We start from the raw sequence: 27,764 nt of genomic DNA, 5'->3' as shown, positions 1-27,764 counted from the left end.
GACGACAAAAAAAAAAGTTCTGGGAAGTTGACAGCCATGCCCTTTTAAGGGAGTGAATGGCACACTTTTTTATGCACACTCATTTCCTTGCTTCAGTCACTCCCTGTCGCTTCTTACTCTTCCTCCCTCCTTCCCTTCTTTTTTTTTTTTTAATTTACTTTTTTTAGCATGCTGTAATTTGGGGACCCTTCTCCAGGTCATCCTCTTTGATGCACTTGCCTTGCCCTTCCCCAGTTAGCAGAAAGCAGTGCCGAATTACCCCTCCTCCTCCCCTGATGAGGGAAGGGACTTGCATCAGAATTTGTGTTTCTGCTCTCCTTTTCCCCTCTTGTGCTTTATCATATCTGGTTCTCTGCCTTGCAGCTTCCCGGCCAACCACAGCTGCTTTAGTGACTGCGTAGCTGTGAGCTTGAGCTACGCAGTACCTGTGCTCCCACACAGCTGTGCAGAGCCATGGAAGCAACCGCAGTTGGGTAAAGAGCCAGTTGATAGGAAGCAATTGGTGAGACTCTGACAGGTCTCCAGGAAAAAGCAGTTGGCGACTGCATTTGAGAAACATTTGCCAGCATTTCTACATACATGTGAATCTGAACTTTTGTCAGTCTCTTTTGAGATGCTTGTTGTCATATCTGTTCCATTAAGGCAACCAGGATCATAGAAAAGTGTTCCTCTTTGGTGTATAGGAGAAACATTTTAAAAAGTAATCTTCAGCAAAGATGTTAATGCAAGTTATACCCAAGGGGCTTACATCCAAATGCTAACACTGACAGGTGCAAAAGAACATAAAAATGCTAGATGATAACAAAGGTTTTCACTGTTAAGTTTGAGCTATTGTTGAGCAAAACTTGCCTTGCCAGCCAAAGGGTTCTTTAGTTAAACTGTTTAACATTGTGATTCCTAAATGTGGTGTTTGTGTTTTGTTTTGTTTTTCTCTTCAGCGTATCAAAATTCCCAAAACTGATTGCCCCAATGAAGTGCACAACTTTAACTTCTATTTGTCAAATGTTGGCAAAGATAATCCTCAGGGGAGCTTTGACTGCATCCAGCAAACTGTTTCCAGGTGAGCTGTGCTCTGATTTATTCCAGGAGTTGTTTTTTTTTTTCTGTAGGATTTAGCAGAATCTTAGTGCACCTTCAAAACTTGCATGCTGCTACATATCCGGCTTAATGCTTTGGAAAGGCTCCATTTAGGTTAATGAAAATTGTTGGGCCAAGTAGATACTTAAAGGATTCAAAACATACTGAATTAAGGACAGTGAGGTTGGAGGGTTTGAGTTCTCAGTTGTCTGCCTTGAATTGTTCTGTCAAGAATGGACTATTGTAACATCCTGTATTGGGGTTTGCTGCATACCTCTTGGACATCTTCAGCTGTTGTAGAACAAAGCTGCCAAACTGATTTTCGCTTTAAGAAAATTTGATCATTTTCACCCCAGTACTGGAGAAAAACTTCATTAGCTTCCTGTATTAGCAAGAATTAAGTTTAAGATCCTGTGCCGTGTTTTCAAAGCTCTCCATTCTGGTCAACCACATTACTTGGCAAATTTGTTAGTTCTGTATGTCCCCCTGAGAGCTCTGCAACCTTCTCGGCAGTAACTTCCTAAGCTGCCCCCACCTTTTGAAATTAGGTTGGAGAAAACGTGCCATCCATCTTTCTCTGACCTAGCACCTTTGTTTTGTCATGTGCTCCCAAACTTTGCTCGCTTTGAACAGAATTTTTTAGTATGTTCAAGAAAAATTTAAAACTTGCCTGTGTAGGCAGGTCTTAAACATTAACCGATTATTTTTTTTTTTTATTTTTTTTAACTGATTTTAGTTTTAAATCTTATAATTGTTACTGAATTATTTTGCTTTTAGGCTTACTTTTATATTGCATTTTTTTATACTGTTGTAACTTTTTTTCTGTTTTTTCATTGAGAAATATTTTTGTCAACTATTTAGATTTGTTCTTGAAAGGTAGTATAAGAGTAACAAACTAAACATTTCTAACCCACCTATCCCAAGCATGCTCCAGGTGGGCTACATGTTAAAATAATATAAATTTCCTAGCGTGTAGCAGATGGACTCAGGACCAATGGGTATAGTGTACTCCTGATAGCAGATGGGAGATGGAGTCAGGTTTCAAGCTGATGTCGGCCTACATATATACCCATGCAGGAAGCTCAGCTCTTCAGTATTTCTCCATCTCCTAAGCAGATAGGGACACTAACTAGAGATGTGAATCGGAACTGAAATCCGAACCGATTCTGGTTCCGATTCACATCTCTAGACACTACACACACTAGAATAGTTTTAGCAATTTTAAACCAAAGAAGAGAGAAAATCTACCTCTAGATGACGAGCCCCGCTCTCCTGTGGTGATACCTAAGGGTCCCTCCCCCAGTCGAATTCCTGAGGTGATTTCCAAGATCCCTCAGAGGCAAGCCTCGGTCCGGTAGCTGGCTCCCGGCATGGACTTAGCCCCCAGGGTAGCTGAGAGGCAGCGGGTGCAGAATCGAGCATGGCGGTGAAGGTATTTCCCTCTCTTCCCCCCCCCCCCCCGCAGCCGGAGACTGCCCGGCACAGACCGGGAAGTGCCAAAACAAGGTAAGGTAGAAAACTCTCAAAGTCTCCGGTCTCAAAGGCTTGGTTAGCCGCACAGATCGCCCTCCTGGCGTCTGTTAAATCGGGTTGAGCAGCCCCGTCCGGGCTCTCACTCATGGAGCCCCCTCTGGGAGGCGGGGGTCACCATCTTGCCCACGTGGTCGGTGCCATTCCCCCCCCCTTGATCGCCATATTGTCCACACAACTGAGCCGGGCGCACAGCGGCGCACGCATCCCTGCCAAGCGCACAAATAGCGGTCTGCACGCACATCATTGGCGCACGACTGTCTCCCGGCGCGCGCACCTACGCACACAGACGAGTTTTGAGCCACTCCACACGCACAAATCATGGCACCACCAGCCAAGAAAGCCAAGGGACAAGCCCTCTGCCCAGCCTGCCACCTGAGAGTTGCCTCTGCCCTATGCCTGCAGTGCGACGAGACTCACGGGGAACCAAAGCAAGGCCCCCCCTTCAGCCACTAGCAGGATCAGGCTCCACCAATGATAGTACTCCGGACCTCTATCTCTGACATGGCCCCTACCCAGATGGGCACCTCGAGGGCCTCCACTGGATTCAATATGGACCCAGGGACCTTTCTAACCCACCTATCCCAAGCATGCTCTAGGTGGGCCTCATGTTAACATAATATAAAAAATATAGAAGTACGCCTTGACCAACTAAGCCATAAGGCCTTGCTAAAAACCCCAGACAAGCACAGGAATCCAGTTACACTGAGAATATCCCCCGTCCCCCCACCCCTTCAGGAATCCATGACAAGACAACCTATCTTGGTTTTCTGCTGACGGGGTGATAAAGGGGCCCTTTCCCAGTGCCATTCGCTTAAGATAATACCTGCTGTGTTAGGTAACATTTAACTTCTGCTTTGATTGCCAGACATGTAGAACAGTGTCTCATTTCATATTTAACTTGGGTGGGCATCTTCTAGGCCAGGTATTTACGACCTTTTGTGGGATCACAGACCCCCTTTTCAGCTCCCGAAAGCTTGACAGACTCCTGGATGCTTCTCTTTAATTTTTTGCATGTAACTATATGCCACAATGAAATAAATAATGCTACATATTCCAGAATCATTTTTAATGTATAAAATGCAGTAGTAAATAATGCTGAATATGTACTGAAAGCGCAGGTTGGGGCTAACCATGACTGTCATGTTCCCTATTGTAACTGGAGTGGAATGGAAGCAATCTGTTTCAGTTCAAAAAGCTTCCAGGCTGGCAACCTGGTGAATTAGCAAAAAATCAGCACTGGTATGTACCAGGCCTACAGATTCATTTTCAAAGGGGAAACTGCCTGTGATGGTTTCCTTTTCAAAACTTGGGCTGGCAAGAGATTGCAGGTTCTTTGTACCCATGTACTGTGCACCAGCTTTGAAGCATGCGCAAAGTACCTGCATGAGGAGTTCAGATTTAGAGCAATGTACCCACTTTTCCTTCCCCAACCTAATCCTGCTGCTTTTATCTGGCAGGTAAGTGTGCATGCTGTTCATCACTGATAATAACTCTTGTATTTAATGTCGTGTCTATGCCAGACAATTGTCCCTTCCTCCCTCCTCCTTGATCCTTGGTGGTAATCTATCATGCCCTCTTAACTACTTTCCCTATTGGCATAATTACTGGGATCCTCTCCTTCCCTCCCTCAGTCTCTGGTAAATAAGAGGAGCCATGCTGGTTCAGACCAAGGTCCAACAAGCCCAACATACTTCTCCCAAAAGTGGGGTCACAGGTACCTGGCAGATCCCCCATTAGTTGATCTGTTCCTTGTATCTCTCTCAGGAAAAAGTGCTGGCTTTTTTCCAGTCTAACCTGGCTAATAACTGTTTAGGAATGTCTCCATACCTCATTTGAACCCCACTGTAAGTTGCCTTGGCCACACCCTCTGGCAACAGATTCCATAGCTTGATTGTGTGCAGTGTGGAAAAATACTTCCTAAGATTAGTTTTAAATCTGGTTGCTAGTTTCATGGAGTGCCCCGTAGACCTAGTCTTTGAAAGGGTATCTAACAGTTCCCAATTTACCCATTCCATCTCACGCATAATTTTTATAAATCTCTATCATATCCCCTGTCAGTTGTCTTCCCCCCCCCCCAACCCCCCCTTCCCCAGAGTTGGTCCTAATCTGTTTAGCCTTTCTCCATAAGGGAGTCTTTCCATCCTCTTCATTTTTGTTGCCTTTCTTTGTTCATTTGTTTGCTATTGTGGTCCCCTCTCTCCTGATAGGCAGCCATTCATTCACACCCCTAATATGGGTCAGTCATGGATTCCTTATCCTCCTTTTCTTCCTTCATTCTTCATTTTATTCTTACCCATTCTATTCACTTTTATTTTTGTGCAGATTGTCAAACTATTCAGGCAGTGACAGAGCACATGGCAGAGGTGGGAAGTGTACTTCACTGCTGTGATCACCCCACTTTCTCTTGCCTTCCTCAGTTTCCAGCAGCTGCTGAATGTTCAGACAGTTTGACTCTGCTTCCCCATATTCTCTTGATATGCAGCAGTGCAGATTATGGCTTTTGAGGGCTACGATTGGCACTCTTCTTCATCTCTGCTAGATATGTGGCAGTGAGGTTAGTGGTTCCAAATGGCCATGTTCAGCATGTCTCTTTTGCTCCTCCCAGCCTGCAGCAATGTAACTTGAAGTTTCTGGAGAGCAATGGGCCATGCTGTCACATGTTTTTGGCCTGCAGCAGGAGCTTGACTAATCCATAGGTAGCAGCAGTCTGCTTTCTCCTAGGATAAGCAGGATGGTAGTCTTCACAAATGGGTGATGACATCAGAACCTGGCACAGAAAGCTTTTGTCAAAATTTCTAGGACTTTGACTGGCACACTGAGCATGCCACTATCCACGTGTCCACGCGGGGTCCCTCTTCAGTCTTTCCCCCTACCCCCCGCAAAGTAGTTGTCTTGCAATAGTGGAGCTCTGATCTGAGTTTAATTTCAAACCATTTTTTCCCAGTTTGTTGTTTTTTTTTTTGTGGTTTTTTTTTAAACGTTCTCTGCACCGGGTCCTCCTTTGTTGGTGCAGTAGGTGTTTGAAATGTTTCCCTTTGTGCGGTCGATTCCCGCCGAGCTGCCTCTTGGTGGCCAACAGCCATTGACCGCTTGCCGGCTATTTTTCATGGCATCCAGATTTTGCTGATGCCCCCAGTGCCTGCAGGCCATGCTGATTAATGATCCACATGAGGTCTGAATCCTCTGCCTGGGGGTGTCGCATGATGTCCAAGGGTGCAGTCTGTGTTACCAGATGACCCCCAAAGGCTGTCATGCCTGGCTGGATAAGATGGAAAAGCTCCCTAGAGGCAGAGGGGAGCTGTTAGATACACTGTCCCTCTCTACCCCTCCAGCAGGTCCCTTTCATGAGAGAAGAGTCTGAGATAGGCTGTCTCCGGTGTCGTTGCACCCAAGGATGTCAGGATCTTCACCTTCCTTGGCTTCAGGGAAAGACCAGTCCGAGCACTGAGGGGAAATCCCACAAGCACAGTCACCGGTCGCTGTCAGCGCACAGCTCTGGAACCGGTGCAGTATTGATGGCCACAGTACCTCCACCGAAGCAACTCCATGGGGAAGAGGCACTGTCCTCTATCTGACTTGGGAGTCCAAGGTACTCCCCACCAATTGCAATGCTGGGGACAGAGCCTCCTTGGGGCTCTGAGGAGGCTCTGGTTACGTCGCCACCTCCATCTGTCCTGACTACAGCAGACTTTCAGGAGGAGTTGGACCACAGGGTTCAGCAGGCAAGAACTCAAAGCCCTGTGGGGTATTCAACTGCCACCGGCACTGGTCCCCATGCCGGTGCTGGAGCCTGCGCCACATCTCTTGGTGCCCCTGCTAGAGCGTCTAGACATCCTTGGCTTATTTCTGATGCAGCCAGTGCCCGGGGGACCATCTGTTCCCTGGCAGCCACTGATGCCCCCCTCTGGAACGATTCCCATTATCGGGTCCTCCGAGGAATAAGAACTTGCTCCCTTGGGGTCATAGTGCTGCAGCCGGAGTTCCCAATCCCATTCCCGGACCTCCTTGCACCCATGCCTCTACCCCATTAGGTCAGGAACACAGGGCCTTGGATGCCCTGCGTAGGAAGGGTTTTTCAGGATGCTATGCTCATCGCCTGTATCATGTCCTACCCAACTGTATATGAACCTTTGGAAACTGGTCCAGGAGTTGTTGGAGTCCCTGCCCCAGTAGCAGCAAGACACTTTCATGGCGGTAGAGTAGAAAGGCCTGGAGGCGGGCAAACGAGGTGCGGGCCATCTACAATGTGTTCAACTCGGTAGTGAGGGTGGCTGCAGTGGGCATTGGTGCCTGCAGAATGGCCTGGCTTCATGCCTCAGACCTTCAGGAGAAGCTGGCGGACTTGCCCTGCACGGGAGAGGATCTCTTTGGAGATAAAGTTAGGGATGCAGTGGCCCAGTTAAGACCACCACGAAGTCCTGCAACACCTCTCAGCGGGTACCTCAGACCCTCAGGGCTCCAGAAAGTACTACTTTCCTGCCTCTTGGGCATGTGCGTCACGTGCCAGCTCTTGGGGTCACTTACATCAACAGCGAGCCCCCAGGTCTCAGCCAGCCCCAGCAAAGCCCTACTATGGGGTTTTGACTACGGGCAAGGAAGCATTGTACCAATTGCTCTACCTTCGGGCCCCTGCCAGCTACGTCTTATTTGCAGACCTCTGGCCCAGCATTACTTGGGACCAGTGGGTTCTTGCCATTGTTCGCTGAGGGTACTGGCTGAACTTCAGGGACATCCCTGAGGGCTCTTCCCTGTGTCCATCATGGGGTCTGTCCTCAGATCAGGAAGTACTTATGACAGAGCTCTCCACCCTGCTATAATGGTAGGGGTGATCAAAACCATCCCCCTCTCTGCCAGCAGGACTGGGGGTTCTACTCTAAGTACTTCCTGATACCAAAGAAAACGGGGGGGCCTGCATCCTATTCTCGATCTGAGGGCCTTGAACAAGTTTCTGCAAAGAGAAAAGTTCAAGATCTCTTTGGGCACCTTGATTCCTCTCCTGCAAAAAGGAGACTGGCTCTGCTCCCTCGACCTAAAAGATGCCTATGCCCACATTGAGATCTTCCCCAGCCACAGGAAGTATCTCAGCTTTCTAGTGGGCAAGTAGCATTTCCAATACCATGTGTTGCGCTTCAGCCCCACGAGTCTTCACCAAATGCCTGGCAATGGTGGGGGCACACGTCCCCCGGCAGGTGGTGCACGTAGTCCTCTGGACGATTGGTTAATCAGAAGCAACACCCAGCAGGGGTGTTCCGCTCCCTGATCATAACTAGCCATGTGCTGCAATCTCTGGGGTTTGTCATCAACTACCCCAAGTCCCATCTCAGCCCATCTCCACATCTGGGTTTTATTGGGGCCAGACTGGACACTGTTCAGGCCAAGGAGTTTCTGCCCCATGACAAAGTGCTTGCCCTGGCATCACTGGCGGGTTTGGTCTGCCGCAGTCAGCAGGTTTCCGCTCACTTGTTGCTCCATCTTCTGGGTCACATAGCTGCATCTGTTGGTTACCTCATTCGCTTGCTTGTGCAGCCCAGGCCCTCAATGCTTATGTCTGCATCACGCAGCCTCATTTTAGGCTTCCCTGTCCTGGTTAGTCCTGGGGGAATTCTGCACTACTGCAGCGCGCAGAATTTGCACAGAATTCTCCCCTGCGCAGAAAATGGCATGCTGTGAACGGAGCACGTGAAGATGAAGGCCCCCAGTGCCGTGGGATCAGTGCCATTCGCCGCAAAAATGAAGGCCCCTGTGTGCCGTGAATGGAGTGTGCTCCGCTCGTGGCGAAGATGAAGGTCCCAGTGAGTAAATGTGAGTGTGAGTAGGAAGGGGTAAGAGCATGAGAGGTGAATGGAGGGGGGGGGGGATGCTTGAGTGTGGGTGCCAGAGAGAGGAAGCCTATACGAGGAGATTGTGAAGGAGTATGTATGTGGTTGGGAGCTGGTGTTTATGAAAAATGTTGGGGTTTATGTGAGGGTGCTAGCCCTTGTGAAAGGATTGTATGTGAGACAGAGCTTATGTGAAGGGGTGCCTGAGAGAGAGACATAGGTAGCTTGTGTGAGGATGTATGTGTGAGAAAGAGGAAGCCTGTGTGGGTGTGTATGCAAGAGAGAGGGACCATGTGAGAGGGGCAGTACTGAGAATGGGGTCAAACTCTAGGACTGGTGATAGAGTGGAAGGGGTTGAGCCTAGAGGTGGAGGGGAGAGATACTGGCAGGTGGAAGAGTTGGGGACTGAGAGGGTAAAGTGGCCAGTGGAGTAGGGAGAGCGAGTGGAATGGACACTCTTACAGTGAATTTCTAGGGAAATTCTGCATCTCTAAGTAATTTTTTTTTCTGTATTAATTTAAAATGTAATTACTTAAAGACTGTCATGTAAACTGTTATTTTGACCAATATAAAATTTGCAGAATTTTAATTTTTTTGTGCAGAATTCCCCCAGAGTACCTGGTGGGAGAATTTCTCCAATCTGGAGCAGGGACTGCCATTTCAAGCTTCCCTGCACCAGATTGTGTTCACCACAGATGCATCCACCCTGGGTTGGGGGGCACATGTGTACAGCCTCCGTACACAGGGTCAATGGATGGAACAGGAAGTTTACTACCAGACCAACTTCCTGGAGCTTCGAGCAATCCGCTACGCTGTCTGCGTGTTTCGGGATAGTTTATCCAGCAAAGCTGTCCTAATCCAAATGGACAATCAGGTTGCGTTCTAGTACATCAACAAATGAGGAGGCATAGGCTCCTTCCTCCTTTGTCAGGAGGCGGTGCAGATATAGTCTTGGGTCCTATCCCAGGGTATGCTCTTGCGAGCAATTTTTACCTGGCGGGGATGGAAAATGTGGTGGCAGATCCCTTGGTAGCAGGCCAGATCTTCCGTCCGAGGGGAACCCTGGACACGAATTTGTTTTGCCTCACCTTGCAACAGCAAAGTTGGCCACTTCTGCTCCCTCTACAGGAGCAACAGAAAGGCAGCCTCAGTCGCCTTTGCCTGCCACTGGGGCAAGGGTCTTCTGTATGCATATACTCCACTTACGCTGGTAATGAAGACTCATGAAGTTCCAACAGGACAAGGGGACCATGATCTGCCACAGCCAATACGGGGCCACCAGGGTCTGGTTTCCAATCCTGCAGGACCTATTGGCCAGAGAGCCCATCTGTCTGGGGACCTCCCCTGATTGGGGCAGACTGTACTATCCAAATCTCAGGTCATTAGCTCTGATGGCCTGGATGTTGAGAGTCTACTCCTGCAGTCCCTTGACCTCTGACAAAGTGTCCCAGGTACTGGTAACTTCAAGAATGTCTTACAGGTTCAAGTGGAGGAGGTTCTCATTTTGGTGTGGAGGTCATGGCTTGAATCCATTTGCTTACCCCACACTGAAGTTGCTGGACTACCTGTGGCCCCTCTCTGAGGCTGGCCTAAAGACCAGCTCAATCAGGATCCACCATCAAGGTATTGGTGGTAAGCCCATCTCTATGTAGCCCATAGTAGGGTGATTTTTTTCTATACGAGACTTGCTTCAGATGAAGCCCCCCCCCCCCCCCCCATGAGGACCCCCCCATGAGGGGGGGGGTCCTGGTGAGTCCTGGGACCTCAACATGGTGCTAGCATGGCTCATGCATGACCCATTCGAGCCTATGAGGTACCTAACCTGGAAGTTTCTCTTCCTCGAGGCAGTCACTTCGGCTCGTAGAGTAAGTGAGCTTCAGGCGTTGATGTATCTGCCCTACACAGTTTTTTCATGATAGGGTGAGTACACATGACCACACTAAGTTTCTGCCTAAGGTGGTGACTGATTTTCATCTTAATCAGTTTTATTTTGCCCACCTTTTTCCTGAGAGCTGATGCTCACCAAGGCAAGCAGCTCTACACAGTTTGGACTATAAGAAAGAGGGCTTTGGCTTCTATCTCGAGCATACTGCAGGCCACAAGCAATCCACACAACTCTTCATTTCCTTTGACAAGAGCAGAATGAGCATTGCAATCCACCAGCCAACTGGCCGGTGGCTTGCATCTCCTTGTGCTACTGGCTGGTGGATTGCATCTCCTTGTGTTATGTGCATGTGGACCTTCAGCTTGGCGGTTGCATTAAGGCTTACTCAGTGAGAGCTGTAGTGGCATCTGTGGCCCTCTTACGAAGGTCCCCATTGCTGGAATCTGCAAAGCAGCAATGTTTGAGTTCCCTACACACGTTTCCTGCTCACTATTGCATGGACAAGGATGGTTGACGTGATAGAAACTTCAGCCAATCTGTCCTTCATAACTTCTTCCAGGCTTAAAAACCCAGCTCTCCCTGCCTAGGGCCCATTGTTGTATTCATGCTGTCTCCCTGTTACCAACAGCACTGCTGTTGTTTATGCCCATTGGCACCTTTTTTTTAGTGCTTGTTGATCCTAAACCTTATCGGGAGCAGCCTGTAGCTTGACATTCACCCATCTGTGAGAACTACCATCCTGTTTTTTGTCCTAGGAGAAAGAGCTGCTTACCTGTAACAGGTGTCCTCCTCCTAGGACAGAAGGATGTTAGTCCTCAGGAAACCCGCCCTCCACTCTGTGGAGTTGGGTTCTCCTGCGTTGTTAGAATTGACGAGCGAAAAAATAAACTGTTACAAGACTGAAGAGACCCCCACATGGACGAGTGGGTAGTGGCATGCTCAGTGTGCCAATCAAAGTTCTAGAAACTTTGACAAGCTTTCCGTGCTGGGCTCCATCTGATGTTATCAATCTGTGAGGACTAACATCCTGCTGTCCTAGAACAGCTGTTACAGGTAAGCAACTCTTTCTCCCCAGTTATTCTTTTTTGCCAGAAAGAATGCAAGGCATTTCTGATCTCATGGACCCCAGGTTGTCTTGTAGCTCCCTGATTATTCTACATAGTTTGGGTGGGGGGAGGAGGAGAGTGCATGTGTGCATATATAGATATTAAATGTATGTGTATTGCAATAAGGACATTCACTTGAATTCTGTTTATAACTGAATTAAAAACATGATTCTTTTAAAATGTTTAATTTCTTAAACCAAGCTCACAGCAGTCTGTGGTTCTAGGAAATGATAGTGATGTGACAATACACCATTAAAGAGCAACTGCTTGCTTCTGTTCTGCAGGGTTTTGTTCTAAGGAGTTTTTCCTCATAGTTGAGTTCATTTTCTGAGTTGCTGTAAATTTTAGTGACTTTTTAATTATGGTTAGATCACGGTTTGGGGTGTTTTTTTTTTGGTTTTTTTTTAATTTTAACTAGTCATTCCATGAATCAAAGTGAAACAGGTCAAATTATCAATTTGAGAGAGAGATTAAATATAAGTAATTCAACCCCATTGGAACACCAAGTATGTCAACTAAGTGAGTGAAGAGTCAGGAACAGAGAATCCTGAAAAGTCTCCTGAGCTGCCTTCTAATTCAGACTTTTTCTTCTGAAGGAAGTCTGTTTTGTTTTGTTTTTAATTTTATTTATTTATTTTTAAATCAGGGACCCAAACCTCTTGCACATCAATAGCAGCACTTCTCAACACTTCCAAAGTGATCTTGTCTATTGCAGCCATCTCTAGGAGGCTAAAAGTCCTCAGAACGTCCATGATCTGTAGCAAGACCTTCCTCAGCTGCTGCAAGGAGGAGAGCACGCTCCTTCGCCATTTGGTCTCCTTAACATTAGCGAGGGCCCCTCTCCACTGGTGGCTCAAGGCAGTCTGCTGCCTGAGGTGGGGGCACACCCACCCCTTCCAAGGCCACCCAGCTAAGTGGAAAAAACTTGAAAATTAAGCAAAGTCCTAAGTCTGTCTCCAGTAAAATACCCAGCTATGCTCTGTTCCCACACAGTATTAGGATCCCTTCTGCAGTGAGCAGGAAGAGTATACATAAATACTTTTGTTTAAGCAGCAGAGCTGTTAAAGCAAACTTGCATAAAGCAAGATTTATGGAGATGTCCCTGAATTTTTATTTTTTTTTTATTTTTATGATGCAGTCTGGGTGTATAAGACTTACTCAGCTGCCAGGCTAATAACTTGCACAGCCATATTTTTTTTTAATGCTTTTTAAACAAATGAGGACACACAAGATGCACACTTTGTTCAAGAACAATGTATCCTCAGACCTGTCTGGGTCTCAATTGCTTTCTTGCTTGCAGCATTTTTCCTGCAGAGTTGAATATTTCCATGTACTTGAAGTAGGTTGGCTCAAATTAGCTTACAGGTTAGGTAAGTAATAGTTCATTTGTTTTTTGGGTGGAGGGGAGACAGTTTAAGTTACATGTCAGATTTAAAGATGGATTAGGCTGAAACAAGATGAGAAATTTAATGGTAAACAGTTGCTCTTTATAGTAAACTTTGTCCATTTGTGTTTTATTGGGTAGTGTTTTTTTTATTTCTGCAGTATTCTTGTTAGAAGGCTTTGACTTTATGAAAAACCTGTCTTATATTTCTAAGTGGTAGCACTTAAAATACTATCTTATAGTAGCAGAAGAATAGAGGATTTAAGCTTCTAAAAGATGTGCCTTCTCATTTTTACAGTTCTGGAGACTCTCAGCTTGGTTGTCTGGGATTTATTCAAGATAAAATTACAGTGTGTGCCACTAATGATTCCTATCAGATGACAAGAGAACGCATGACCCAAGCAGAAGAGGAAACCCGCAGTCGAAGTACAAAGGTCATAAAGCCTGGTGGACCATTTGTGGGTATGAATAAGCTGCTTAGATTTTGGTTTTTAAGTGTAAAAAAAAAATGGCATGCCTTTGCACAATTGGTGGTGGGGAGAGGGGTTTGGAAGGACCAACATCCGTGATAACTTCTACTAAACTGAACCCATGGACTCTACACTTGGAAAGGTCATCTTGGTCCTAGGAGTTATGCTATTGAAAATGGCTTGAACCTGAGGAGATTCAATAGGGAAATGTATGTATGTGCATAGTCTTCAATTCTTTTCTTGTTCTAGTAGCTATGAATATCTTGGCCAAGGTAAAAATTCATTGTTTGCTTTTTTTTGTTCTAACTTTCAGTAAAATCCTAAATCCAGCTTCCAGAAAGTAAAGTTGCTTACCTGTAACATTCTCTAGAGACAGCAAGAAGTATCAGACACTATACTATCCAACCTCCCTGTTTTAAGGTTATACTTAGTTTGGAGAGGACTGAAGAGATGTGCACATGGGAATTTCTGCACGTGTTCAAAGCACTTTTTTTTTTTTCTTTTGGAGAGCTCTTCTGATTCTGTGCCCACTTGTGTATCAATGTCCTACAGTCCCTGGAGAATCCCCTGTTACAGGTAAGCAACTTCACTTTCTGAAAGCTGGATTTAGGATTTTAGGTAGGAGTTTGAAATCCAAAACCTCCAGGATAACATTCTCAGAAATCTAAGCTCCACGTGCAGGGCTGTGTTCTAGAGTCTTGAAAAGAAGATGGTGCAGGGAAGAGGACTCGATTGTTGAATTGGAAAATATTTTGGGGAAGGGGAAACCTGTGCTGATGAGATGGGCTTTACCTTAACTACAGTTGAAACAGGCTGCTGGCACTAATACTCAAAGGTTGCAGAGCAGCTTTTAAACTAGAACACTGTGAAAAGCAGTCAGTCATTCAGGAACGTGTATGGATCAGAAGTATCTGCTAAAAATACGGTCAAAACAGGAAAGTTAGAGGTGGTAAGGGCTGAAGTAGTTCAGGTGGATTTTAACACAGAGCAGAGAAATGCAAGTAATATAAACACTAGAAATCCAAACATACTAGGGAGTTTAGGATGTATGGCACTAAATGACAATAGGTCACCAAGACGCTTATTATGTCTAATGGAAAGAAGCTAACCAATGGGACACTGTAATTCTAGGGTACAAAATGTATGTGTGATAGGGGCAATCCAAATTGGTGGAGGGGTGGCACTGTGTGTTAAGGGTGGCATAAAGATTTGCAGGAAACTGCACTCTGGAATCTTTGAGATGATTTTATGCCCATAAGTAATAATTTAAAAGTAAACTCGAGCTCTGTTCGCATAAATGTAACCCAGTTTCATATAGAGCAAAATTGTGGGTAGTTCTGGCATTTATGCACATGTATTATTATTACTTTTTTTAAATCAAAAAGTACGTGCATGCACAAGTTACATCCTCCCAATGAGGTATAATTTTAATGCAGTGAATCTCTGTACATTCAGTTCATGTAAGTCTTCACACTGGACTCTCTTCATATTCTGCTGTCTAAAAAATACAGATTTGCATTGTAAGGGTTTGTTTTGCTGACTTACACTTTCACCAGGCAAGAACAATTATAGAACTATTCCAAAAGTAGTCGAATAAAAAAAGGAAATTGTCTTGCATATGTCTTCACATCCCTTGACTCAATTATTGGTGGAAGCCTGTTTTGCAGCAAAAACATCCTTGAGTCGTTTAGAACAGTGCTTCTTAAAAGGTGTGTTGGGACACACTGGCGTATCGAAGGGCCAGCAGATGGCTGCCTCCTTATCAGTCCGGATGGGAGTTGGTTGACTTCTCTTACACTGGGCCTGATGGGAGGCTACACTCACTTCCTTCTCTTCTTTCTGGCCCAGTGGGTGGCTGTTTCCACCTTTACCCAGATCCTAGCGAGACATTGCCAGCTCCTGCTGTTCTGGGTCTGATGGGATGCAAACCTTATCTTCCCTTGTTGAGTCTGGAAGTGATGCTGCTGATGATCTCTTCACCCTTTGGAAGGTGGGGATGCTGGAAAGATGGAGGAACAGAGGGAGTATGGGGGCTGCTGGGCAGACAGGGAGAAGGGATGAAGGGGGGTAGGATGAGAGGGGAGCACAGGAAAGAGGATTGGGGGGGGGGGGTGCAGGAGTATAAGTGTGAGCAGATGATTGGGAATAGTAAAAGATGGAGGCATGGAAGGGGAATGACAGGGTGCAAGAGCCATAAGCCAGTTTTGGGAATGTGCATTTCTTCTATTGTTGTACTTTGCTTAGTGTATGGAGGATATGTATTTGTTTCTAGCTCTCCGGTTTTGCACTACATGCAGAATGGCTTTTTGAGGGTTCCATTCCAGTTTGTCTCCACACTTGTAATTTGTGGTCTTTTATTCTATATTTGTTGAAGGTTGGTTCTGGAGGTGAGGCATTTTACTAGTAGTTAGGGATTTGTATTAATCTTTGTGTTTTCTCATTCTCAATAGGACATGCATTGGTGCTGCACTGCTGCCTTTTCATAGGAAGGGCTGTTGCTGTTTGAGTTCTTGGAATTAGTGTTGCAATGGTAGGGAAGGTTTGCTAGACGTGCTATTTTTTTTTTTTTTCAGACTTTGTATTTTACAATGCGCCTGGTAGTAAGGGAGTTTGTGTTTCTGCTGCTGAGATAGCACCAGAATCAGAAAATCTTTTTCATACAGCAAGTTGTATTTGAAATATCCTAGTTCTGCTCTGCATTCATTGTTTTGGGGATGAGGGGGTGGGGGGCAGGTGTGAGCTCCTGTGGATGCAGAGTATATATGTTTACATTTAGTTCATGTGGTGTTTGTTGTGCCAGAAGTACCAGTAAGTACTATCTACTAGGTGTCCCAAAAGAAAAAAGGTTGAGAACCACTGATTTAGAATGAGTGTCTATCAACTTTGTACAACAGAATGGTGCAGTTTTTGCCCATTCGTCTTGGTAGAAGAGCTCAAGTTATTTCATTTTGGCTAGGGATTGTTGGAATGCCATCTTCACATCTCCCAATAAATTTTCTGTTGGATTCCGGTCTTGGCTTTGATTTGCTTCTTGCTGAGCTGCTCCATTGTTGCTTTTGCTGTGTGGTTAGGATCATTGTCCTGCTAAAGGGTGAATTTGCGCCCCAGTCCCAGGTCTGTGGCAGACTAGAACAGGTTTTCTCCCAGAACAATCAGGATGGTAGTGCTCACATATGGGTGACATCAGGATGGAGCCTATCACGGAACACTTTTGTCAGTTTCTAGAACTTTGACTTGGCACACTGAGCATGCCCAGCATGCCACCAACCCTGCATCCAGCAGGGGTCCTCCTTCAGTCTTTTTTTTTTTTTTCCCACACAAGAATATAACATGCCATACTGGGTCAGACCAAGGGTCCATCAAGCCCAGCATTCTGTTTCCAACAGTGGCCAATCTATGTGGGTTAAGGAGCTCTTACATTTATTCGTGACAGGAATTCCTCATGGAATATTTTTTTCAAAAAAATTGATAGGGGGACCCCGGATGGGGTGAATTTTTATCAACCCTCGAAATCCGCTAACGTTAGGAAAGGCTTTACCTCGTTTCACGGTTGGTTACAGACTGTTCCATTTCAAGGCCTGATGGCCACAGACCGCATCGCAGTTAACGTTTTTCTTAAGTATGGCAACGGGTTTTCGAAGGTGCCCCGATTGAGGACGATGTCCATTACGGACCCACATCAGGTATGCCCTATGCTTGGGCATTACCATGACATGGTGATGCCCAAATGACCCCTAAGGGCCTCCGGGCCCACTTAGAGAAAATGGAGCTTCTGTTCCAAACTAAGCAGCCTACTCCGAAGACCTCTGTGCCAGAGAAAGACCGGGCCGAGCACGGGGAACAATACCGGCATTGGAAGGCTCCGTCCACCGGTCCAGGCAAAGCCTAGACATCTGCATCGACTGAGCCACCAAGGAAAAAGGCCCATGCAGAGGAGCCCCCATCCTCCTCCATGCCAGGGACACTGAGGCGTTCCCCCACCTTCAGTGGTGCCGGGAGTGGAGACTCCATTTTCACCAGTGGACCCTCCGGCAACGCGTGCACAGCCTCCAACTCCTGAACTGCTCATTCAAACACCAGCTTTCTGCGAGGAATTGAACCGGATGGTTCAAGAGGCAGTCATCCAAGTGCTTCAAGGACATCCGCCTCAATCAGCACAGACTCTGATCTCAAGCATGGATCTGATGCCCACGATGCTGGGTCAGTTACTGGACAGGCTGGATACACTCATCGGCACGCTTCCATCGGTGCCTTTGAAAACGTCTATGTCCACAGCCATCGACACAGATTCCGCTGTCATTGGAAGATGAAGAATCATTGATGCCAGACCCGATTTCTAGGGCCATCAGATTTTTCCACTAAAGTCACAGATTCCATCGGTGCCTCCTCAGTCTTCGGTGCCACATCGACTTTTACCAGTGCCCTCTCAGATACCAACAGTGCCACGACCTGATCCAATGGGAATAGGCCCGTTCCTTCCATCAGAAGGCCAACCAGATGCTGGTGATCAACCATACCAGCCTTGGAGTAATGATACCTCAGACTCTCAGGACACTGACATTCCCTCGGAGCCATCTCCTCCTGATGAGTGAAGATGTACCCCTCCTGAGGATCTCTCCTTCATCAGTTTCATAAAGGAAATGTCAGAAACCATTCCCTTTAAGCTTCAAACAGAAGGAAGACTCCAGGCACAAGATGCTTGAAGTCCTCCAGTTTGTGGATACCCCTAAGGAGGTTACTTCTATACAAGTTCACGAAGTCCTCCTTGAATTTCTACAACTTACCTGGGAGCATCCAGGTACCGTACCACTAATGAACTGGAAAACAGCCACCACGTACTTAATTCAATCAGCTCCTGGGTTCCAGAAGATCCAGCTGTCTCACCATTCTCTAGTAGTAAGAAGACATCTGCCTCATGCTTCTACACTTCCAGGGAAAGAACAGATTTCTTGATGCCTTGGGACATAGGGTTTTCCATGGCTCCATGCTGATTTCACATATAGCACCCTATCAGCTATACATGACGTAGTACACAAGAAACCTCTTCAAGTTTCTGCAAGACTTGAGTCCCTTCCAGAAGAGTTTCAAGACCAGCGAAACTCCATCCTCAAGAAGGGTCGCGATGCTGGGACGCACGAGGTCAGAGCTGCATATGACATCTTCGACACTGCTTCTAGAGTGTCTGCAGTGGGAATAAGTGCCAGGAGATGGGCATGGCTGAAGTCGTCAGATCTACGGCCCGAAGTTCAGGAGACGTTGGCAGACCTCCCCTGTACAGGCAATTAATTTATTCGGGGATAAGATACAGGAGACTGTTGCACAACTTAAGAACCACCAAGAGACATTGTGCCAGCTCTCTGTACCCTCTGATTTTCCCTCTACTTCTACTTCTAAACAGCCATTCAGAAGAGAGGCCAAGAGGACGACCTATAAAGCTTGTAGGTATTATCCTCCCCCCCATCTCGTGCTTACCCAACCAGACCATACCAGAAAGGTCAGGCCAGTCAATCCAGACCTCAGAAAAGCCAATCAGCTCCACAGCCTGGCCCTGCTTCGGGGTTTTGCCTCCTAGCTAGAGAGCAAGTGTCAACTTCCACCTCTACCATCTCTGCCAGTGGGCAGCCACTTGTGCCATTCCCCCATCACATGGCACCCAATCACCACAGACCAATGGGTCCTCTCTGTAGTGGCTCAAGGTTACTATCTCAACTTCCTTTCAATACCATCTGACTCCCCACCTCATCTGGGGTGGGGGTTAACCGACCACTCACCACTTCTGGAGGAGGAAATAACAACCCTCCTCCGTTCCAATGCCATAGAACCAGTGCCCACTCCACAGCGGGGAAAAGGGGTTCTATTCTCTATTTCCTAATACCAAAAAAATCAGGAGGCATTCGACCAATCTTGGATCTTCGCACCTTTAAACAAAAACCTGCAAAAGGAAAAGTTCAGAATGGTAACCTTAGGCTCCCTACTCCCTCTTCTCCAAAAGGGAGATTGGCTTTGCTCTCTAGACCTACAAGACACATATAGCGATTACCCTGAAAATCCTTCGTTTCCTAGTCACACCGTCACTTCCAGTACCGGGTCCTACCATTCGGTCTGGAAACAGCACCTTGGGTCTTTACGAAATGCCTGGCAGTAGTAGCAGCGTACTTAAGACGTCAAAGCATCCACGTCTACCCCTACTTTGACGATTGGTTGCTAAGGGCTCCATCCGAAAAGTCCGTTCTAAATTCCCTTCATCTAGCCCTACAGCTGCTACTGACATTGGGATTTCTCATAAACTACCTGAAATCCAATCTGACTCCTTCACAGATCCTCCCCTTCATTGGAGCGGATTTAAACACCATACAAGCAAAAGATTTTCTCCCAAGGGATTGAGCACACACACTTGTAACCCTTGCGAAACTAGTGCAGACTAGTCTATCCACAAAAGCTCGTCATTTTCTAACCTTGTTGGGTCATATGGCATCCTCAGTTCGTTACGCCAATGGCTCGTCTAGCCATGAGAGTAACACAATGAACCCTAAAGTCCCAGTGGTCTCAAGCCTACAATCCGATGTCCAGCATTGTCCACGTCACCAGGCAACTTAGTCTCTCGCTAGCTTGGTGGATTCAGAAGTCCAATCTTCTCAAGGGACTACCTTTTCAGTCTCCAGAACCTCAAATAACACTGATAGATGCTTCCAACCTAGGTTGGGGAGCCCATGTCAACCTGCAAACTCAGGGAACCTGGTCTGCAGCAGAATCACAACAGATAAACTTTCTGGAGCTCAGGGTAATAAGGTATGCCCTAATGGCCTTGCCTATCCAACAAGACAATCCTAGTCCAAACAGACAACCAGGTAGCGATGTGGTATATCAACAAACCGGGTGGAACTGGCTCATACCTGCTATGTCAGGAAGTAGCACAGATATGGGCCTGGGCTCTCTCTCACTCCATGTTCCTGACAGCAACTTACCTGGCAGGCATAGACAATGTGATTGCGGACCTTTCATCCTCACGAATGGTCCCTAAATCCCACAGTGGTAGAGAGAATCTTCCAGCGGTGGGGCTATCCACACAGATCTATGTCAATTCACAACTGCAAAGTGGCAAACTTCTGCTCCCTACATCGCAGTTACAGGACACCCCCAAGTGATGCTTTCACCATCTCGTGGTCAAAGGGTCTCCTGTATGCTTACCCTCCACTTCCACTCATCAGCAAGACTCTCTCATGAAGTTACAACACAAGGGCTTAATGGTTCTCATAGTCCCTTAGGGGTCACGTCAAGTGTGGTTTCCCATCCTTCGCGACCTCTCAGTCCATCAGTAAATCCACCTGGGGGCAGATCAGTCTGATAATGCAGAACGGACAACTGTGTCATCCAAACCTCCAGGCCCTGTCCTTGACAGCATGGATTTTGAAAGGTTGATCCTACAATCTTTAAACCTCTCGGACACTATCCCCAAGTCCTTGTAGCTTAACGGAAGCCTTCTACTAGGAAATCTTATTGTTCCAAATGGAAAAGATTTTCCTTATGGTGCACATCAAAGGAGTTGGATCCCTTTACCTGCCCCACATCAAGGTTCCTAGACTACCTCTGGTACTTATCAGTCTGATCTACAAACTTCCTCCATTAGAGTCCATGTCAGTGCCTTAGCAGTTTACCACAAAGGCATAGGTGATGTCTCAATATTGACACAACCCCTCATAGCACGCTTCATGAAAGGCTTACTACATCTAAAGCTCCCAGTTCGTCCTCCGGCCCCTCCTTGGGACCTCAATGTGGTATTAGTGCAGCTCATTAAACCTCTGAGCCTCTACACTCCTGCGATCTGCATTATCTCACTTAGAAAGTGCTCTTTCTGCTTGCTATAACGTCAGCTCGCACCTTACACTAAATTTCTCCATGATCGTGTGGTGCTTCGCAGTCATCCTAAATTTTTACCTAAGGTAGTATCTGAATTTAATTTAAATCAATCCATTATACCTGGATGTGAGTTGGGTTTTCTTTCCAAAACCCAACTCACATCCAGGTGAGCAAGCGCTGCAGTCCTTGGACTGCAAACGTGCGCTAGCTTTTTATTTGGAACGCACGGCAGCCCAAAGGAAATCCACCCAGCTGTTTGTCTCCTTCGATAAAACCAAGCTGGGAGTTCTGGTAGGCAAGCAAACCATATCCACCTGGCTGGTGGACTGAATTTCCTTCTGCTACCAGCAGGCAGACCTTCCGCTACAGGAACATGTGAAAGCACACTCTGTAAGAGCCATGGCAACATCAGTAGCACACCTCCGTTCGGTGCCTCTTACTGACATCTGTAGGGCTGCTACATGGAGTTCTTTCCATACCTTTGCAGCTCATTATTATCTGGACAAGGCTGGCAGGCAAGATTCCATTTTTGGCCAGTCTGTTCTGCATAATTTATTCTCTTCTTAATGACCCAACTTCCTTCCAACACCCACTGGAAATTTCAGGCTTCCCTCTTAACCAAACCCACCCCTGTTGTTGTGCCTGTTGCACGTCATTGGGTTCTTTTGGTACATTTACTCTGGCATCCTCAGCTTGCTATTCACCCATATGTGAGGACTACCATCCTGCTTGTCCTGGGAGAAAACAGTTGCTCACCTGTAACAGGTGTTCTCCCAGGACAGCAGGATGTTAGTCCTCGCGAAACCCGCCCGCCACCCCGCAGAGATGGGTTCACTTTCGCTTTTTTTTTATTTTTTGCTCGTACTTGTACTATAAACGAGACTGAAGGGGGACCCCTGCTGGATGCAGGGTTGATGACATGCTGGGCATGCTCAGTGTGCCAAGTCAAAGTTCTAGAAACTTTGACGAAAGTGTTCCGTGATAGGCTCCATCCTGATGATGTCACCCATATGTGAGGACTAACATCCCTCCTGGAGCAGGAAGTAGTAGGGTCTCAGCTGGCATTCAATTAAGCAGCATTGACTATTCCCAATGCATGCTGGATAATGGAGCTTGTATTGTATTAAACATTTTATATTGGGCTGCAAGGTGTACAGTATCCTGTAGATAAACACTAGACAGTTCCTGTCTAGACAGATGAGACCAAGTATTTGGATTAGAACCAGGGTTAAAATCTTTGTTTTTCCAATATTTCTCAAAGGTAGGTTAATAGGTGGAGTTTGAAGATGGGGACTGCTTTACTTTTAGTAAAACTGCAAGAAAATGTAGATTGTTTTTGTGGCAATCTGTATCAGAAAAGGATGCGTGGCAGAGGGTTGGGATTTTGTGTAGGACCAGCAAATAAACAATTTTACTTCCTTTTCTGAAAACCACAAATTAGAGCAGTAAATCAGCAACTCTAACAGATTTAAAAGCTCTTATTTGCAGAAATCCCAGTGGAACTGCTGTGTGCACAGGATGCTGGTAAGGATCATTCTCATTCGGGTGAAGCATTGATCTGTTATACAGCAAAGCCTACTGTTGCCCTGCCCATATTAATTTTGCCAGCTCTTGACTTTTAACTGCCAATTTTGCATGCTGCAGTTGCCACTCATAGCACATACTCATTGTTGCACTAAACCATTTTTCCATGTTTTATTCATAGATATTCAGATTCAAAACCTAGCATTTCCTCATAAGTACAGGCCTTGATTTCCTTTGACTCTTTCTTTTTTTTTTTTTTATTAAGGTTCTAGGGCAGTTATGTGGTAAATTTGTATAAGTTATCTCACTATGCAAAAAGTCATATTTTGTATTGAAAAACTTTCATGTTTTTGAACAATATTTACATTAATATACATTTAAAAAGTTCCAGGTACAAAAATAAACTATCGATTTAATGACAAGTTGCAACTAATTGTGAAATGTCACTTGTTATGAATTCAAATACAGTGCAACAATCTTTTTTTTTTTTTTTTTTTTTTTTTTTTGGTCATTTGTTTTTTCTTGAAAGTCCTTGTCTTTCAGAGTTCGTGAGCTTGGTATGTTGAAAATGCCCTTAGTATCTGCAATGTCTCAAACTTTATACTGTTGACAGAAGAATATATTGCACATATTAGACACATAGTAACACAAACCTGAATTAGTACCCGATTGGTACTACTGCTTACAAGTTCCAGTCATCAATGCTTCTATGACTTGAAGTTGATGCTTTTTCTGCCAGCTATGGGACACTAGCGGTTGCAGATTTCCAAAACACATGAACTTTTTATATAAAGATGTCCCTTTAGAGGAATTTCATCTCTCTATCTAGGAATTTTATCAAATCATCTAATTTGTTTGATTTGAGATGTTGAAGGGCTCAGTACATTCCAACTCTTCCTTTCCACTCCAACCTCACCTCTCTCCTCCTGTTCCCTGAAGGGGAGGGGTTGGATTAACAAGAAGAGTGCCCCTTCATCTGCTCCAGCCTTGGCCTCCCCTCCTGTTTCTGCAGGCTAATTGTGAGGGGAGGGGCTGGGGAGGAAGCAGAGACTGAAGCCAGACACTGTAGCTTTCTTTAGGTTGAATTAGGAGGTGGGGAAGCTTTGGGTTTGTGGGACAATATACTAACTCTTTTTGGCTTGTCCTGGAGCCTGAGCACACTGCTTACAGGCATACACCTATCCAGGTGATCTCTGACACTAACAAATAGTGAGCTGTTCAAAGGATGACCATATACAGCGTTTAAAATATGAACGTCGATGTAGCTCTTCTCCAGGTCTCTTGTGCCAATACTTGTGAGTTTCCCGAAGACCAAGAGGGGGTACTACTAGACCAGCTTGAGAAGCACACTATTACAGGCAATGTTTTGTGCATCTTGAATTTTGGGTTCTTCATTTGGCCTCTTGTAAGACACACAAGGTGTGTGTTGCTCAATAGCACTGGTCAGAAAAGCAGAAATGAGGGAGATTTATAAAATTCTTCATGACCTACAAAAAGAGCCCTGAAACATGCAGGAGACAATTCCTTTTAACACTAACCAATTTCCCCACAAGCATGCCCTCACACACATTCACCCAAATGCATGCTTCTTCCTTTATTTGCCCCCAGGCGCCCATAGACATATTTTATTTACTCACGCTGGCATAAGTCCTGGTCAGTGTGCCATCACAGGCACACAGCACCATCTTCATATAGAAGCAATTTTGACACACAAGAACGTCTGTGCTTGGAAGAGAATTAGGAAACCTGCTTTCAATAAACCCTCTCGCTTTCGCATTTCACCTTCAAACAATTTTGTTACAGCAGTCTCCTATTTTTAAAGATTGCTCAAAGTGCAAAATATTGTAATGCTGACTTATGGCCTGACTCTTGAAGTTTCATTCTCATAAACAGAGAATAGGAGAAATTTAGTAATGAGGCCCTAGTAAGCAAATAAAGCATATTAAAACCCACATAAACTTCATATCACCAAAACTGATCCTTCCTAAATGGAAGACCAAATAAATTCAATCTCAGAAACAAAATGTATGCTTCCAAACATCCAACATAATCCATGTTTTGACAATGTGTCTGTTGGAAAACTTTCTCACAAGAGCTTTTCATCCCGCTGTACTTTGTGGAGAAAACTTCCATGTTGGACTTTAGAGCAAGGTTAAAGGTCATGAGTTTAAAAGCAGAGATTAAATGCCACAGATGAGGGTATTCAGAGTCTTATCCATGGGGTACTTTGGATTCCAGAGGTCAATGCTGAACAAAAGCAATGTGCTAGTGAGAAATGAATTTTGAGTATGTCAGGCGCTCCAGTGGTACAAACCATGCTAGAGATTGCTCGGTGCTCATTTATTAGTAGATAAGGTGACAAAAATGTTCTGTGGTTTCTCACAGGACAAGCAAGATGGTTGTCCTCACAAATGGGTGACATCGAGGATGGAGCCCACCACGGAAAACTTCTGTCAAAGTTTAAACAGAACTTTGACTGGCCCCTACTGGGCATGCCCAGCAAGGCACTGACCCTGCAGCCAGCAGGGGTCTCCCTTCAGTCTTCTTTTTTCCGCGCAGCAGTTGCCACGCGGTGAAAGGAGCTCTCTTACCACGTTCCTGACAGGAATTCGGTATTTTTCTTTCCGAAGAAAATTTGCCCCTCAGGGGTCTCCCTTCGACAAATTTGTCACCTCCGCGGAAACCGGTAAGTTTTTTGCCTTTTTTTCTTCGACTACCGTCGAATTTGGCCCTTGAGGCCTGTTGGCAATTACCGAGCCCGCGACTAAATTTGGCCTTAAGCCATGGCGACGGGGTTCCGTCGATGCCCGGATTGTACCCGGACTATGTCAATCACAGACCCCCATAGGGTTTGTGTTTTGTGTTTGGGTAGTGAGTATGATGTCCTGACTTGCACCAAATGTGCCCTAATGACACCTAAGGGTCGCAAAGCCAGGATGGAGAAGATGGGGCTCCTCTTCCATGCACCCACCCCAACGCCATCGATAGCATCGACGTCATCGGAACCGGCACCGTCGAAGTTGCACCACCATCGTCAACCCTCCGGTGACCGTCCACCGTCGATGACTTCTCGGCCGTCGACTCCTGTCCCCTCCCCGGATGAGCGAGGAGACCGGAAGGACAAGCATCGCCATCGACGGCACAAGTCTCGGCCTGTCGAGGATCCACAGTCATCGACCTCTGAACAAGCCGAGCCACCGACTAAGAGGCCTCGTTCAGACTTGGCACCGTCCACGTCTCGTTCGCAGGCATCGAGGAAACCCTCACCCTCTCGGGGTGTGGGAGCCGTGATCCCACCGGTTACGGTGGTCCCTCCGGCTCTGCCTCAGCCTCCCTCTCCCGTCGAGCCGGGTATTGTTACCCCTGGTCTCCGGGCAGAACTGGACCGGCTGGTCCAGGAGGCCATCGAGAAAGCGATGCAAAGATTCCAACCTCCATTGGCACCGTCTCCGGCACCGATTCCGGCACCGCCACCGGCATCGACCCCGGCACCGACTCCGCCACCGAGGAAGGAACCGACCACCGAACCTTTGGAAGCGCTGGCACCGCTACTACAACGTATGGAGGCACTTGTACATGCCCTCCCATCGATAATTCCAGTAGCACCGACAGCGCCATCGTCTCCAACTGGATTTTCATCGGCGGGAGAAACACCGTTCCTGATTCCCCCTTCCGGGGTGGTCCCATCGGTGCCTTCTCGAATATCTCCACCGATTTATCCTTTGGCTCCATCGGTTCCAAGACCGGCACCGACTCCATCGGCAGCACCGAAACCCTCGATGCCGTTCCCAGTACCGATTGTACCACCGGTTCCTCCAAGTTTTCCTTCGATGCCTTCGGATCCTCAACCAGGTCCATCGGGGCTTCAACCCCCAAGTGATCCCTATGATACCTGGGGTGATGATACATCTTCTGACACAGATTTACCATCACCGCCTTCTCCTACAGAGAGTAGAAAAAGATCTCCTCCAGAGGATCTCTCCTTTATTAATTTTGTAAAGGAGATGTCCGAAATTGTACCTTTTCAGCTGCAATCTGAGACCGATGACAGACACCAGATGATGGAACTGCTTCAATTTTTGGAGCGTCCAAAAATCATCGCTTCCATCCCCATTCACCAGGTGTTTCTCGATCTCTTAAAGAAAAACTGGGAATCTCCTTCATCTGTATCACCAGTTAACAAGAAGGCTGACTCCACATACCTCGTCCAGTCAGCACCAGGCTTTCAAAAGCCTCAACTGGATCATCGCTCTGTGGTGGAGTCCGCACAAAGAAAAGCCAAGCGTCTCAAGCCACACTCCTCCACTCCGCCGGTCAAGGACAATAAATTCCTAGACAGTGTGGGACGGAAAGTGTACCATGGAGCTATGCTGATTTCTCGCATAGCCTCATATCAACTCTACATGACGCAATATAACAGAGCCATCCTTAAACAGATGCAAGATTTTGCTGACACATTACCTGACCAATACCAGCCACAGCTTCAGGCCCTTCTTAATAAAGGATTTGAAGCGGGGAAGCACGAGATCAGAACGGCTTATGACATCTTAGATGCCTCCACAAAGGTTTCAGCTACTGCCATCTCGGCCAGACGTTGGGCTTGGTTAAAATCATCCAACCTTCGCCCAGAGGTCCAGGATAGTTTAGCGGATTTACCCTGCTTAGGGGACAATTTGTTTAGAGAACAAATTCAGCAAATAGTAGCTGAATTGAAAGATCACCACGAGACGTTGAAACAACTTTCTTCTGTTCAGTCTGAGGTTTCCTCCAAACAACCACTTAAGAAGGACTCTAAGAAGTCGTTCTTTCGGCCACGCCGTTACTACCCTCCATCGGCCAGGCCTCGTCCAGCTCGATCCTCTACTAGGCCTCAGCCGCGTCAGCCTAGGAAACAAAGGCCTACTGTAGCCCCTCCTCCTGGGCCTGCGGTTGGCCTTTGACTCCCCTGTAGAGAACACATGCCAAACCCCTCTTCCAGACATTCCTGTAGGAGGTCGACTGTACCATTTTCTACAACCTTGGTTGCAGATCACCTCAGATCAGTGGGTGCTAACAATTATCGCACAGGGTTACCACCTCAACTTCATAACTCTTCCGGCAGACTCCCCG

General features: G+C 46.5%; 1 protein-coding gene across 1 annotated transcript in view; it reads left to right on the top strand.

Moving 5' to 3' along the window:
• ELL2 (elongation factor for RNA polymerase II 2) overlaps positions 1–27,764 on the top strand; it is a 227,552-nt gene that overhangs the window by 96,752 nt on the left and 103,036 nt on the right. The window contains exons 3-4 of the mRNA XM_029572992.1: positions 939–1,060; positions 13,103–13,266. Coding sequence (XP_029428852.1) covers positions 939–1,060; positions 13,103–13,266 — 286 coding nt within the window. The remainder of the gene's footprint in view (positions 1–938; positions 1,061–13,102; positions 13,267–27,764) is intronic.

Source organism: Rhinatrema bivittatum, chromosome 1 (genome assembly GCF_901001135.1).
Source record: "Rhinatrema bivittatum chromosome 1, aRhiBiv1.1, whole genome shotgun sequence".
In the NCBI taxonomy this organism is placed as follows: domain Eukaryota; kingdom Metazoa; phylum Chordata; class Amphibia; order Gymnophiona; family Rhinatrematidae; genus Rhinatrema; species Rhinatrema bivittatum.
Note: the sequence above shows the minus strand (reverse complement) of the source record. Positions and strands in the feature narration are given on the sequence as shown.